The sequence below is a fragment of the Seriola lalandi genome, unplaced genomic scaffold (genome assembly GCF_002814215.2).
Source record: "Seriola lalandi dorsalis isolate HSWRI2012SDOR001 ecotype SW California unplaced genomic scaffold, Sedor1 jcf7180002055008, whole genome shotgun sequence".
Taxonomy (NCBI): domain Eukaryota; kingdom Metazoa; phylum Chordata; class Actinopteri; order Carangiformes; family Carangidae; genus Seriola; species Seriola lalandi.
In genome coordinates this window covers 3627839-3643971 of record NW_019525551.1, presented here as the reverse complement: position 1 = coordinate 3643971, position 16133 = coordinate 3627839, and the positions used below count along the sequence as shown (strand labels likewise).

The 16133-nt window shown below is 41.3% G+C and overlaps 2 protein-coding genes across 2 annotated transcripts; one reads left to right on the top strand and one right to left on the bottom strand.

Moving 5' to 3' along the window:
• The first annotated feature begins 23 nt into the window (after window positions 1-23).
• utp4 (UTP4 small subunit processome component) lies at window positions 24-7747 on the top strand. Its single transcript, XM_023397428.2, has 17 exons — window positions 24-117; window positions 306-469; window positions 874-1062; window positions 1208-1292; window positions 1475-1564; window positions 1715-1926; window positions 2007-2178; window positions 3046-3137; window positions 3373-3469; window positions 3694-3758; window positions 4592-4714; window positions 4822-4978; window positions 5102-5208; window positions 5319-5414; window positions 6754-6939; window positions 7184-7294; window positions 7468-7747. Exons 2-17 carry the CDS (start codon window positions 311-313, stop codon window positions 7582-7584), a joined length of 2058 nt encoding a protein of 685 aa, XP_023253196.1. The 5' UTR covers window positions 24-117; window positions 306-310; the 3' UTR covers window positions 7585-7747.
• A 1463-nt stretch (window positions 7748-9210) lies between these two features.
• Window positions 9211-12911, bottom strand: il17c (interleukin 17c). Its single transcript, XM_023397469.2, has 3 exons — window positions 12705-12911; window positions 12381-12616; window positions 9211-10102 (listed from the first exon to the last, which is right to left on the bottom strand). Exons 1-3 carry the CDS (start codon window positions 12717-12719, stop codon window positions 9856-9858), a joined length of 498 nt encoding a protein of 165 aa, XP_023253237.1. The 5' UTR covers window positions 12720-12911; the 3' UTR covers window positions 9211-9855.
• Between the last annotated feature and the right edge of the window lie 3222 nt (window positions 12912-16133).

Genomic DNA, 16133 nt, shown 5'->3' with positions numbered 1-16133 from the left:
CCGCAGCGTGCTGCGTGAATCGGTACCGGTTCAAAGGTCCTCAACGTGGCTCCTGATGTTTTCTACCCTGTGAATTTGCTAACGAAGAAAGTTTAGCGACTGTGGAGAAAACAAAGGGTAAATATGTTTTATAATGATAATGAATACTGTTTAACTTAATGAGTTGTAAAACAAACACCCTGCAGTCCGTGTGTTTAAGGTGTTTAAGAGGTTTAGATTGAGCTAACGGACAGCATGTTTACAGGCTGTCCACGCTGTCGTCAGTCCCACCTTTGCTAACCTGCCTGTTTGTGTTTTCTTCCTAGTGAAAATGGGTGAGTTTAAGGTTCACCGTGTTCGGTTCTTCGACTACATGCCCAGTGCTATCCGAGCCATGGCGTTTAACAGCCGGTCCGAGCGGCTGGCCGTGGCCCGGGCTGATGGAGCTGTGGAGATCTTCAACTTCGCTGACAATTACTTTCAAGAAAAGGTAACAACTCAGAGGAAGTCCAGATAACCTCCTCACATGGTCCTCCTACGTGTCTACAGTCTTCTGCTCTAGTCGGTGCTTTGTAGTAAAAACTAACTGGCAGCACTTTGATCAATAAAGTTATGAGACCGGTGAACATTAAAACTAACAACATTTTAACCGTCTTACATGTACGCCGTTTTAAAGACTGCTCTATATTTCTACTTTTAAAAACTCTAGTGTCATTCTCTTTTCCACACACTTCTATAAGCGAAGAAACACTAAACTGCTTTATTTGTCAGTGGAGGTTTGCATAGCAATGTCCTCCTATAAGAGCTGGGTTTGTGGCTTGAAGGCAGAGACTTGCAGCAGGAGGTAAGATGTGCAGGAATAACCTCCAGACTTGTTTTGATTTTGATGCCCAGGTGATACCAGGACAGGACAGCAGGGCTGTTGAGGCTCTGTGTTGGGTGAACCAGCGGCTCTTCAGTGCTGGTTTGAATGGAGAGATCACAGAATATGACTTGGAGAACCTGAGGCCCAAGTACACTGTGGAGGCCTATGGAGGACCAACCTGGACCATTAGTTGCAACAACCAGGGAACAATGCTAGCGGTCAGTCAAGACATTCCTGATATTATATTCACTCTGCGCCCCGTGCGCAAATTTATCCGGGAAGGTGATGTTTCCTACGTTAGAATTGAAGTATTGAGCCTCATCTAGCCCCGATTGTTAATTGAGTGAATGTTTTGTGTGTCAGGTCGGTTGTGAAGATGGGACAGTGAAGATGTTTGAAATACTGGAGGAGAGGATTCAGTTTCAAAGAAACCTTGACAGGCAGAAAGGTAAGAGAACAAGCTCATTCAGTGGTATTTTTGCTTTTCAGCTGACAGTAATATTCATAAATCTACACCTGTGCTTGCAGTTACTTACCACAACTATGAGCATATTACATTTAATTGCAATTATGTGTCCTGCAACGCACTTATTATTTGACTTGACCAGTGTCCAATATCTGATCCTCAAGGTCGTATTATATCTCTGTCCTGGCATCCCTCTGGCACACTGATTGCTGCTGGTATGATGGACATGATCAGAATCTTTGATGCTGAGACAGGTAAGCAGACAGAACGGTAAAAATATTCAAATTAAACCTCAGAAGGTGAATGTGGTGTCTGTTAACCATAAACTCCATGTATTCTTTAAATATCCCCCAACGATATAATTGTGACGTTTCAGTTTCTGCTTTTGCTTTTGCTGATTTCAGGCCACGCCACACACAGACTACTGGTGGAGAGAGGTGTTGGATCATCCAAGAGTAAAGAGGTGGTGGTTTGGAGCGTTGCCTTCCTGTCTGACCACACCATCATCAGCGGTGATTCTGCAGGAAAGGTCCAGATCTGGGACGGATTCACAGGAACTCTGATCAGAACTCACCTAGTTACAAAGTGGGATGTTCTGGCTCTTTCTGTTTCACCGGTAAACACATTACACAACTTCTAAGCAGCTTAAGGTACACAACCCTATTAGTGATGTTAAACTTTCTAAATATTCAACAGGATGAGAGCAGTCTCGTAGCTGGGACATCAGAAGGCACCGTCATCCAATTCCAGTTCCTCTCCTCCACTGTGGGCCAGCAGGATAAGGAGTGGGTCCGAACTAGGACTTTTAAAAACCATTCACATGATGTGAGGGCACTTGCCCACACTGAGACTGCTGTGGTTTCTGGAGGTCAGTGTTAAATCTGCTGTTGGTTTTTTCAGTCTGTTGTTCCAGAATGAAATATCGCTACCCATACATTGGATGGGTTGCTGTAAAAATTGGTACAGATGTTCATGTTCCCCTCAGGATGAATTGTAATAACTGTGACATGATACTCTGATAACTGATCCCATAACTCTATTGCTGAATCATCTGGGCAAATTTTTTTTTGTCCAATATTATTATTATTATTAATATTATTATGAATGAATACTTGCAAAACTAAAGACATTCCCATCACCTCAGATGTACTTTGTGTTGAGTGCTAATGAGCAATCATTAGCATACCACCATATTAAACTGAGATGGTGAACTTGATAAATGTTACACCTGCTAAACATCAGCATGTTGGTATTATTGTTAACGTATTAACATGCTAGCGTTAGCATTGAGTACAGCTTCACAGAATGCTTGTTTACACTATTGTCAGCAGCAACTGCTTTATGTACATGTCGGAGCTGTTCGGGTTTGTTCTTCATCGAGCCATGACTATAGATTCTAAAGCTGCGTTCTGACCAACAAAAGCACTGTGTGCAAAATCAGGTCCTTCTGATTCATTTCAATAAGACCTCAATAGGGTTTCAGCAGAAAAGTTGAACCTGGCTCAACTTTTGCAATGATGTAATCCAATGTCATGCAACAATACATCAGTTAATCAAATATGTAGAAGCACTTATTTCACTTATTAATTCAGACACCCTGTATGTTATAATAGATGCCTGCTTTTAGTCCAAAATGTTGAAACATGTAGTGTAATATATTATACACTCATCTTAAATGTAATCTTGTTATATGACAAGTTGAAGGTGAAGATGCTGTTTGGATGTTTGTGCTCAGGTATGGACACTCAGCTGGTAGTGCGACCCCTGTTGGACAAAGTGGAGAAGAACACCCAAGAGTCATCACTACGCAAAATAGCTTTCCCACATGTGAGTACATGTCAACATATCAACAAATTATTATTAGAGTTCAAAAGGAATATTTGAAAAAGGCTTAATCTTATTCTTTGTTTCATGTTTTGTACTAACCGCAAATAAATGTAAGACGTAATGTAATTTTTTGTTTCTTAAATAGTTTAAAATTATTTAATATGTACATGAGAACAAATGTAAGTAGATCATGACTCATGGTAACATGTTTACTACTTGTCTGTCTTCCATATAGAGAAGTCTGGTGTGTTGTGCAAAGAAAGCAGGACTGCTGCTCTTCCAGTTCCCTGAACATTTAGAGCTGTGGAGATTAGGGGAGAGCGAAGGACATGGTGAGGAAAACACAAACACACACACACACACACACACACACACATATATACACACACACACACACACGCCCACAGAGATGCAGTATAATTCAGAATATTCCAGGTAGTAAAAGTGATGGTGAAAACTATATAAACAGGAAAAGCATGTGTTAAAAGGGAACTCTTTCTGACTGAACAGTTGTTACAGTGAAATAATTGTGCTAGTTCATACTGTGTGTCAACAGGGAAGCCTGGTGAAAGTCTACCTGTGAAGAGGAAACCAGAGAAGCTGATCCATCTGAAGCGGAAGGTGTGCACTCAATGTGTTGTGTCTGTCTTTGTTTTACATTATAGAAACCTGATGTCAGTGGAAGCTTAACTCTGCTGTAACCATCCGTGTTAGAAAATAACTGGCTGTTATTTTCAGTGATATCAAGGCTTTTATTCTGAAAAGGTGGTGTGTATTTGTGTAATGTTTACTGTGATAGCCATAGTGGAAGTCAACATAACTTGTCTTAACGTTGTTGTCGGAGCCTTCAAAGCCACACTCGTGCTGCATGCTACCTGCCCCGCACCAAACAGCAGACAGACAAAGTTAGTGACTAGCTTGTCTTAGCATGTCATTACCCACCTCTCTCTGCCTCTCATTTGGTCATCTGTCAACTGTCAGCTATGTAATTAATGCATAAAAGCAGCAAACCAGCGCTAAAAAGAAAGTAAATGTCGACACAAACACGACCTCAACTGAATGGTAATATTACTGTGTCAGCTGTTTGCTAACACATTCATCATAACACCTTTGTACTTTGATAACATGTCAACATTATGTTCTCAGCTTGTTCTGCTGCCCCCAAGTGGCTATAATCAGTTACTGCAGCTTTTACCAAACCTTAACCATGTAGTATTTGTTTTTGTACACATAATCTTTCTTTAACCTTAACAGCATAGGTTATTTTTTCACGTAATTTAAGGCTTTGGTCTCTTTCATTATTGTGACATTTGACATTATTTCTCCAGTTCTCAAGAAGGTCCATATTAATGTCACATGACATTGTTGCCTTTAGCTGTTTTGTGCCTGTTTATTTTATCTTTGACTTTAGAGAATATTGAAACAAAAAGCTGACTGTGTGCTGATTTCTGCAGGGAGAGGATCATATCTGCTGCAGTGCTTTGTCTCCATGCGGAGGCTGGATAGCGTACACAACTGTCTCCAGTGTCCGTCTCTACAGAGTGCAGTACAACAACAACAACATCAGCATCACCAAGGTGGGCTCCTCAACACTGATCCTGCTGCTCCCTACATACAGACTGTCTATAGGTAATGAATGAGGATCATGAAGCTCACCCCTCTGTCTCCTTTCTCTTCCTTCCAGGTTTCCAAACTCCCCAAGGACCTTCGTTCGGCCCAGCAGCTCTGCTTATCCTCTGACTCCTCCAAACTCTTTGCTTCCTCCAGCCAGTCTTCAGTCATCGTGGTTGCCCTCAGCCAGACGGAGTGCAAATACCTTCATACCCTCAAACCCAAGCCAGGTAAACCAGGTTCCTCAGTGCTCATGGTTACAACAAACACACACACACACACATACACACACACCACTAAACACCTTTCTATGTGTACAGTGTATAACCAGTGTGTCTGTGTTTGACGTCCAGGCTCCAGACAGCCAGTCCACCTGCTGTTTGCCAGTGAGGATGGCAAGTGGCTCGCTACAGCAAACACAGACTGTGAGATCCATGTCTACAACCTTGTCAAGCACAAGGTTTGTTTGAACGCTGATTTTCCTCCTTTAGTCTTTGTCATTTCTTGTGGTTTTGGCTACAGTTCAAATGTAACCCATTAACAGTAAACCTCTAATGTCTCTGTTTGCAGCTTCATTGTACAGTTCCAGTGTACAGCTCCTGTCCCACTGCCATCGCCATCCACCCAGTGACCAGCAACCTCGTTGTGGTACACGCCGACCAACAGGTAAACCACCGCATCAGGTTTTGTCCAACTTCATGTTATCTTATAATGATTATTATGGCCTCCCTATAACCAGAACTACAGGCTCAAACTGGAGATCGGAACATATAAAAGTACACCAGACAAAGATGCCAAATCAAGAATGCATTTATTTTAAACATAGCAAAAATGTAATCTCCTCTACAAAACTAGAGGAATCCGAGAAAGGGTGGAGATCCCGGCCAAAAAGACCAAAGGATGGGGAGGCTGCTGATCCAGCCTCGCCATGTGCTGTAGCACTCGGTGACTCCCCCTCAAAACTAACCTAAACCAATAACCGAACTACTGGTGATCTCCAACCCGATACCTAAAATAAGAAACAAAAAACGACAAAAACCAGCACTCTGGCACATGCTGGAGAACAAGGACCAGGTTGGGAGGAGATTGCACTCCCAAGCCCTTGGTGGATAGGTCACAAATGTGACAGCAGGCTCCCTCGCCACTCCTCAGGTCTCTCCTTTTTATTGTCAAGCATAATTGACAGGAGGTGTTAACTGGTGCTGGGCTCCTATTGGAGAGAGAGAGAGAAAGAGAGTTAGGGAGAGAACAAAACCCCCATAAACAGTGCGCAACAGCGATCTGGAACCGCGTGTAACAATGATGATGAGACAGCTGAGAAAGGAGACGGCACACTTAGAATCATTTCCTGTATGTGTGTCATGTGGGTTTCTTCACCTCCCTCCCTTTAGGAGAGCAGCAGCAGGTCTGAGTCTGTTCACTCCAATGAGAGAAGTGAACCTGATCACACATTATGATTCTTTAGCCCATAGTCACTGAAATAAATACTGGATCCATTTCTCACAAGCCAAAGCTCTTCAGAAAATTCTGACATAAAAATGTCATTTTTCAGACGGATCAGGAGGAAATGAACTTTATTAGAGAGTTTAATATATTCATATGTGCAACCATGAGTTAGAGTTAAAACTTGTAGTTCTTTGCATAATAATACTATTATTGTTATTATTATTATTATTATTAAACTGTGTTTGGCAGGAAAACACAGTATTAGACTGATATGATCTTGTACTACAAACAATCACGACCATGCCCACTTAAGAGACAGAAAGTTTTTACCATTGCTGCTTGTAATGCTTCATCTTATATTATAGAGGATCTTTAATAATAGTGATTGTTATGATGATGATGATGATAATAATAATGAACTGTTAATAACCTGTCTGCTCTGCTGCAACAGTAAAAGACATACACAACATAAAGTTTCTCAAAGATAATGAGACAGACGCATTCTACAGATGTCATTACTGTGTGTGTGTGTGTGTGTGTGTGTGTGTGTGTGTTGCAGATCTTTGAATACTCTCTGGTGCAGAAGGAGTACACAGAGTGGAGTCGGAAGCTGCAGAAACGAGGCCTGCATTCCCTGTGGCTGGAGAGGGACACACCCGTCACCCACATCACCTTCAATCCCAGAGACCCCGCTCACATCATTCTGCATGACATGTTCATGTTCTGCATCATCGACCAGAGTCTGGTATGTGAGAATTCACACTCACTGAGCACTTCATTAGGAACACCACAAACACTGGGTAGTTCCTCTCTTTGCTCTCAAACAGCCTCATGTTGACATGACTGCATCACATAATTTCTGCTGATTTGTCAGCTGCACATTCATGCTGCCAATCTCCTGTTGTACCACATCACAAAGGTGTTCTACTGCTGATGGGGGCTTAAATAACACTGTAGCTGTATTTGTGTCTCTGTGTTTCCACATGCAGCCCCTCCCTGAAGCAAAGACTCTGCTCTACAATCAGATGACACTGAAGAGTGTTCCCGAGCCAGAGAGAATTAGACACAGCCACGCGTTTAAGATCTGCAAGAATTTCCAGGTACAATCATCACATTGAGCACAGTGGAGCTTTACTTCAATTGGTGCACTGCTTCTAAGCCGGTATCAACTGAAAACAGCATTAACGGTGCAGGAGGCTGTTAAGTCTATATTTAAGTCTATAATTTCCCTTCATCTCACTGATGTTTTCTGTTCTCTTGATCTGTGCCACAGCACCTCATGTGTGTGAGTTTATTGGAGGACCACTCTCTGGTTGTGGTGGAGCGCCCCCTGCTGGACATCATGTCTCAGCTGCCTGCACCAGTCAGGCAGAAGAAGTTTGCCACATAAATGAACTGAAGCAGGTTGTTCTGAGGGCGTCTCAGCCCCGATGTTCATACCAGAGGAAAGGATCATTACCTCCACGTGTCAACTCATTTTAACACTGACTTCCAAAATGTGTGGCCACTTTGTAAAAAACTTTTGATAAAGTAATAAATAGAATTTACTGTCATTCTCGTTTGACTGAGAAGTGTTTGCTCTGTTTTCTGCTCTCACACCAGTGAATAGAACTTCATTACACTGCATTAATGGACATGCTCCTGTTCTTCCTATGTGGGAGTGAGTTTTGCAAATCACCTTTTTTTAGGGTGAACATGTATGAAGTCATTTTCAGATACAAATGACTCCTTTTTTTAGTTGGGACTGGTCTCACTGGTGAGGACTGGTCTCACTGGTCAGGACTGGTCTCACTGGTCAGGACTAGTCTCATTGGTGAGGACTAGTCTCACTGGTCAGGACTGGTCTCACTGGTCAGGACTGGTCTCACTGGTCAGGACTAGTCTCATTGGTGAGGACTGGTCTCACTGGTCAGGACTGGTCTCACTGGTTAGTCACAATATATAATGAACTGACTGCAAATTGAATCTAACTGAAACACTGTGCCGTTATAATAGCGATACACCAAGGGGCAGCGCGCCTGGCTTTCTTTGGGAGATGCACTGTGATTGGTTTATTAGATGCTACGCCCCAAAACACTCCCATGAATAATTAAGAGACTAATTACCTTTTGAACCATGCTCCTAGAGAAGTGACTTTTTTTTTCTGTTAAAATAGCAAAAGTGACATGGACTCAGCCTAAATGCACTTATGCTGTAGACCATGCGCTTTGGGTCATTAAAATAGAGCCCTTGGACTTTACCATGTTATCCGTGTCATTTTCTTTATCGTGTGTGATTCGATGTCCTTCTCATAATGTCAAAAAAACGAACACCTTTTAGGGAGAAAATCTATCTCGTCGATGGTTGAGACTTTCAGAGAAGGAAGACCACTGGAGCCCTGGATGTCTTATGCTGAAGATGTTTATTGAGCTCAGCCAAGGAGAACGGAGGAATCATCAATACAAGCAAATGTGCATGATGTCACCTCAATTCCATTCTATCCAAAAAAGATAGTCTGTTCTCCATATTTGGTATAATATCTCAAAAGAATGGGGAGAGAGGGATGTGTGATCATTCTATTGGTTCATTAACCATAAACAACACAACTGATTCACGCACGCCCAGGTGCAAGTCATAGAACTCCAACCACTTGTTGCTGGAAATCCAAGGCCGTGCTCTAGCTGTCTTAACTCCCTGAGTATCTGCAGTAACTCACGTCTCCTCCGGAAAACAGAGCTCAGTATCAGTGTCAGACTGACCCTTTCCGAACCTCAATCAATCAGGAATACTGAGCTTAGAATCAGAATTTCCCTCACAACACCCATCGACATGAAAACCTGCAGGTCTGTACAACTAGACCAGGAACCTACAAATCCTGAATACCCCACAGTCACACTTCCCAGAACAGCTGCCAACCTAAACACACTTTACATAATCAAATTACCAAAAACCCAGTGCCGTTGTGATACTGAGGCTCCTGGACCTTTCTTGCACGTTCCAATAAAAGCTTTGAGAATAAAAACACACAGAAGACATGTTTTCTTTAACTTCCATTTCTTTATTTGGCTTCAAAGAAGCTTAACTCTGAAGTCTTTATTAGACTAATAAAGTCCCACTGGGACGAAACCTAAAAGATACATAAATAAATAGTCTTCATCCACTCATGAGCATTTAAACCCTTCACTCATTCAAACATTTCATAGGCAAAACAAACCAAATAAATAGATAATTATTCAAATATTAGCGCTTAAATATTACTCTACAGAACTATACAATAGCCATTTTCCTCGATGACAAAGCCATCAGTATGAAAACAAGTACATTGTAAAATACCCAGTTTATATTAGCTGCATTATGCATAGGTGTAAACAAGTCAATAAAGAGCGAACAGGGTCTACACAGACCTACATAACACAAATGATAGATGCATCAATTATGATGCTGTCATTATGACAATAAATAGGCCCATAAACACAGGCTGCTGAATGATCCCTTAAACTCCCATCAGAGAGCATGTTGCACCACGGTCTCTGACCCAACAGTCCACTGACGACGTGTGCTCACTGATCACACACTGGAGGACACCCCAGAGTTACACTTCCCAGAGAACTTATTCAATTTAAAAACAAACACAAAGGAGCTGTATAGTGCCACCGTGCCAGCAGGTCTCGCCGGGTCCCCTCTATGAGCTCTTGACTCTGACGCAGGTGCAGCCCACAGTAACCTCCACTCTGACTGGCCTCAGGTAGTATTTGTCTTCGTCACAGCAGCGCTCCTTCTTGAGAAACACCCTGCTCTGCTTTATGGGGACTGAGTTGTAGTTGTTGCTCATCTGTGGCGGAGCCTTGTCCTGGATCAGGATGCATCCTGAGCACAGGCACTGAGCCTCGGCGTAGGTGGAGGGAAAGTGATCCTTCATAGTTACGAGTCTGGAGAGGAACAGGAAGACCCACAGTTGTGACATCATAATAAACTTATGCAGATTTTTTTTCAACAAATAAAATAAATCAATGCACAATGTAATCTTCCTTTTTAACTTTTGCTTTTTTGTTTAAACCTTTGAAAGCAGTTACTTAAATGGAACAGGGGCTTTAGAGGAACTTCTAACATCGACATAGACGATCTGAAATGTGACCCCAACAAACCAAAGAAGATTAGACTCAATGGTTTAATATTTAACCATGTGTTCATAGTTTATAAACATAATCATCTCATTTTGATTAATAATCTATAAGGGTGATAGAATAAAAAGTACAGTATTCTCCTCTGAAGTGTAGTGGAACATATGTTTAAAGCAACAAGTACTTTTAGTTATATTCCATCACTGCTGCTGCTCTGTACATGACAATGTGTCTGTGTTTAATTAACCCACTACAAACTGACACACAGCAAACCTGCAGTCTGGCAGCACACGATCATTCCGGTTGGTGTTTATAGTGTGCTGCTGCTGTGTCATGTCACACACAATGCACAACATGTTTGTTTTTTTCAGTGACCCCAAAAAAAAGGTTAAACCAGCCACTGATCTTGCTTATGATCAGTGGCAAGAATCCAGTCAAAAAAATTGAATCACAAACTTTTAGATTTTCTTACAATTAAATACAATTACATTCCAAATTGAGTTGCTAAAGATGAGAACTATGAAGGACCAAGGAAAAGTAATTAAGCATTTCCTTAATTTCATGTTTTAATAGGCATTAAAAATAGGAATTGTAAAAAGAATTTATAAGCAAGACTATACAATCCTAAATGGCCACGGGATGTAAGGAGCTCACTGATTGGTTGGAGAGCTAACCAGTGGGTTTTACCAATACTGACGGCCCAGAGTGTCACAGACAGGCTGAAAGGAGAAGCTAAATGACTATGCTAATCGATTAGTACGTTATTTATTCCCATTTTTTATTTATTATATCATGAATGAATAAATTTATTCCTAAATGGTTTACGTAATCAGAGTTTTATGCAGTTTTTTTAATCTGAAGTATTTATTGATGGTATAAAAATTCATTCATAAATTCTTTTTACAATTCCTTTAATGCCTATTAAAATGCTTTATTACTTTTCCTGTGGCACTCCCGGTCCTCCACAGCGAGCGGGAGGTCGGAGGAGGAGTTTGGCGCGTCACTGGGACTTCAGAGAGGCCGACAGCAAGTAAACAGGAAACACGTTCTCCAACCACACATTAGAGGTATTGGCACTTTGGTGAAGCAATCCGCGTCTTTCCCGACGGGTATGTGCCAACACTGATGCGGTCACTGGATGCAAACGGGACTTTCCCTTTCCTGGAGCAGGCGTGGCGCCCACGAGCGCGGATGTTGTTAAGTTGACGCATGTTATGAACACAATGCAGCGTGATGATTATGAGACCGGAGGTGCGCATAATCATCCGCCGGCATTTAATCACTGCGCCTGAGCCATGGCGCTGAGTGATGTGTGGTTTTCTTTGGCTGCACCTCTGCTCCGAATGCCAACATTCAGGATGGATTGGTTTTCACTTTATAACAGGGTTTCCATTATTTTAACCTGATATATTTTATCATTTGAAAACTTTATAATAGAATTTAAATTACATGTTAATTTATGCTGCGACCACTGCTGCTGCTCTTAACCATTCAAATAGTTTTTCAGATTCTATCATTTATTCACGAATTAATACATTTACGTTTTATGCAGTTCTTTTTTTTGAATCCATTTTAAAATCTTAAGTATTTATTGATGGATTAAAAGTTAATTTATAAATTATTTTTAAATTTCCTATTTTTAATACCTATCAAAATACAAAATTATTATTATTATCATTCTAAAAACCAGACTGACAATGCTTGAATACAACAGTATATATAGTTGTTAACGGTCTCTCTCCCGAACTAGTCCACTTAGTTCTCTCTCTCTCTCTCTCTCTCTCTCTGTCTCTCTCTCTCTCTCTCTCTCTCGTGCCACTCCACCATTGACTGAAAGGACAGCTCCAACACTTCCCACTTATTGTTCACATCTGGTAAGTAACAAACACGTATCACCATGTCTGGCCATTTTTGTATTTTCAGATGTTTGGCAGTTAAATCCATTCAATCATGTATTAGATTTAATTAACGACCCAATTAAGCAGGTTAACCTTTTAAAGTCACTGATTCCATCCTTGTATCTTAAAAGTTTTAAATTAGTGTTTTCTTTTTTTTTTTTCCTTGTTATTCCCAGTGTGGTACTTACACGTATCTCCATGGGGACACGGATCTGTCGTTGATGTGCTGAGGCAGCTGCTGCTCGTAAAGCGCCAGAGGACAAGAGGAAGGCGTGTCGGCTGCCGCGGTACTCAAGGGCTCCGGAGGCTGCGGGTAGTGGCTCATCAGCTTCCTGTTCGCCGCATCGCTCAGCTCGTGGTCCTCGTAGCACTTGTGCATCTTGCAGGCCCACAAGGGCACGAGGAAAAGTAAGAAGGTGACAACCTGTGGAGGCACACAAGACGCAGCTGAAGTGATGGGGGAGCAAAGACGGCGCGAGCAGCTGTCCTCTTCCTGACTGTGTCTCACTCACCTGCTTCATGTCCATCCGGTCTCTGTTTCTCTGTGTCCTCTGACTGACTGACTGACTGACTGACTGTCAACAAGGGGATCCGCTTTGCTTTGATCATGCTCACCGTGCAGCCTATTTATTGTCAGCTGGTGCAGCCTACCTGGGAAAACATGAGGAAATGGAAAGGGCAATTAGTTTCCTGGACTTCCTCTTTCGTGAGGAGAAAGTGGTTTGCCAGAGGTAGGTGTGAGGGGTATTCATGTGATGTCATAGGTATGCTGAATGCATCAGATAGCTCAGACCTGGACTTTTCTACACACACACACACACACACACACACTGAAACTTGAACTGCTGCTGAAGAGAGCTCACCCTTTAGATTGACTGTGTAAGTGACTGTAGGCTACTGTCACGTCTATTGATCGCCTATTTACATCAGTTTAGTCTTCTAGTTCAGTTGAGTCTTACACCTCAATTTTTCCAGGTTTTATTGATATCAGCTCAAGTCCAGTGAAGAACCTTCAATGGTACAAAGTAAGTGATAAACCGCCCAAGGTAAAAAAGAAAGTAGTCGTAAATGAAGGTAGTTCATGCAAAAAATATCCTACAGGTTGATGATGCTGTTGCTGATTAGGACGATACTGTACTGCAGGTATAGTAAGAATGGAGAGAAACACGGACTGGTTGGTCAGGGCTTTGAAGATAATGACACAAAACATCAGAAGAACAGAAGCAGAGGCTGGTATGAGCTGGTGTGGGGTGAACTGGACTGAAGGCGAGAGCAAAGAAACCTGCAAGTGCAAAAAAAAAATCTGTGGGAACTTCTGCAACAGTGTTGGGACCAACCCCCTGAATAATGTTTCATTTTAATAGTAGAAAGAAGCCACAAGTGAATTTAGCTGCTGGATGAGTGAAAACTGAACATGATTCAATGTTTCCTTGTTTTTAAAAAAAAATGTTTTCATTTGTTCTGTGATTTAATTTCAGAAACACAGAGACATTGAATTATGTCAATTTAAATAACAGATGGAAAAATGGACGTGTTCTGAAACTGACTGAAACTATTATTGCTATTTATGACGAGGCTGTATGTTGTTTTTTTTTTAAGTTAAGGTTAAGAGTTAGGCATGTAATGGTTTAAGTAAAGTAAATCTCCCTGGAATCAATCATGTAATCATGTTTTTGAAATTATATTGGTACATACAGTAGCAGTATTTTAATACACTTATTTGACTGAGACAAATATTGTAATTTATGTGTTTGTACATTCATGTCTTCACTTCACTCACCCGTTACCTGTTTATTTCAAACTTTACGTGTACTATTCATTTATGTATTTATTTCAGAACAAAATTAATCTTTATTTGCTTATAGTTCATGTTTCAGAACTCTCAGAAATAATAATAATAATAATAATGATAAGTGTAAAAAAAGAATACAAAGTGTCTTTTATATGTACGGTGTGTTTTACATAGCCCTTTTTTAGATAAATTAAATCTATAAATATGTAAAAACTTTTCGTCTCACTTCCCAGAAAGTTGCGTAAAATTGAGAAACTTGAGGATCAGAAATTCCAGGTCAGTGGAGCCGTGTCTGGTAACACAACTTGCCTGAATACAGGACTGTGGATCCCAGGGGCCGAGATCCCAATAGCCTATATCAGGATTCATTATTATCTTTCATCTCCCTCGGTGTCCAGCAGAAGTTTGTATAGAATTAACACCAAGGCTTCAGAAAAAACTCTTTTGTTTGTCTGTGTCTAAATCCTGCTGTTTTGTAATGACACGGTTTCTGTGGTTTCAGTGATTGTTCTTTCACTGACTGTCATGTCTTGACAACAGCTCCACCCTTAAAGGATTAATCACAAAGCTGGCACATGTTTAACCTTGGATAGCGCCATGGTAACCTGTGCCTCAGAGCAGGTGAACTTCAGAGGATCATCAGATCAAAAGAGACAAATAATAAAGACCAATAAATGTTTTTATAGAACCATTGAATCATTTTGCCAAATCAGTCTGTCCATGTGTCACCATGGTTTTAAAACAGAGTTTGTCACACTAAATACACATAATGACATAATGACATTATCGCTTCATAAAGACTCTTTAATCCCCACAGGATTTAAGGAATAACACAAGGAGACTTGGTGATTGCAATTGCAAATAAAAGGCAGCTACCTACATAGGCTTCATATCTAGTCCCAAAAATGTAGCTACACCTTTAGGCTACAGCAGCTGTGAAGATGTGTGATTGGTCAGCTTCAGCTGCGTAGTGTTTTCTTCTTCGAGTTTCTGATGTTGAGATGGAAGACAATGTTAAACAGATTGAAAAAAACAGTCAAACACAGTCATTCACTCCCAATATTTTCACTTTTCATGCAGGCCAACTACATTAATAAATAAATAAATATCAAATAAATAAATAAATAATTTACAGTACTTAAGAAAATAGGAAGTAAATGAGAGTCCAAACTTAACTTACTGCAGTGCACTGCTTGTGCACTGTTGGAAATGGAACAGGCAGCAGAGTTTGTAAACTAATATTTGTAACTTTTCTCTGCGGCCGGACGTGGTTTCTCGCCGGGAGCGGGTGGTGGTGATTGTTGCTTGACAAGAGCTTCGGCCGTTGTTCCATTCACAAGACAAGAGGTTATGATACGTCCTCTCAGCAGCGCTGCGTCTTCACGGCAGATCGGAGGCTACAGTGAGTCGCTATCGGAAAGTGACGGGATGGGCCGGGGCTAGCTGGTTAGCATGCTAACTTGAGTAGAAGAAAAGATGTGATAGAGACGAGTCGACACCGGCGTTGCTTTCCACCTCTGCAGACAGCTGTTGGTGAGTAACGCACGTTTTCTTCCACACTGGTAAGTAAACAGCTGTTAATGCTAACGCTAGCTATGTAGCAATAGCAAGCTTAAAAATAGCTCCCTTAAAATTGATTTGAAAATGTGGATTCACTGAAGCCATCAGTCGCAGTGGTGCAATGTACTGTGGGTAATCACAGCTGCTGGAAACAAGGCTGGTGAGCATGTGAGAGAATGTGTGGATCATAAAACCAAAAACATGAGCTGCAAGATGCTAAAACAGAGTAGATAAATCCCTGTGGGTTCATCACTGTGACCTGTCATATTACACTTTTCTTCTAGCTTTTTCTTAAATTAAAGAAAACAGACAAACATTTAAAGTCCAAAGTGATGAAGTTTAACGAAGTAGCAGACACTTCTCTTTCAATAACACTGGCCTCTTGCACTCGTTTGTATGAGTGTGAGGCGACTTTAGCTGGTGAGAAATGAACGGAGCTCACGGTCACAGAACCATGACAGAAAATAAAGATACAGCAGCTCCTGTGTGTCACGGTTGTAATAAATGTAGTTAATTTGCTACAAGAAAGAAAACTGCCTGTGTGTGTGTGTGTGTGTGTGTGTGTGTGTGTGTGTGTGCAGTGGGACAT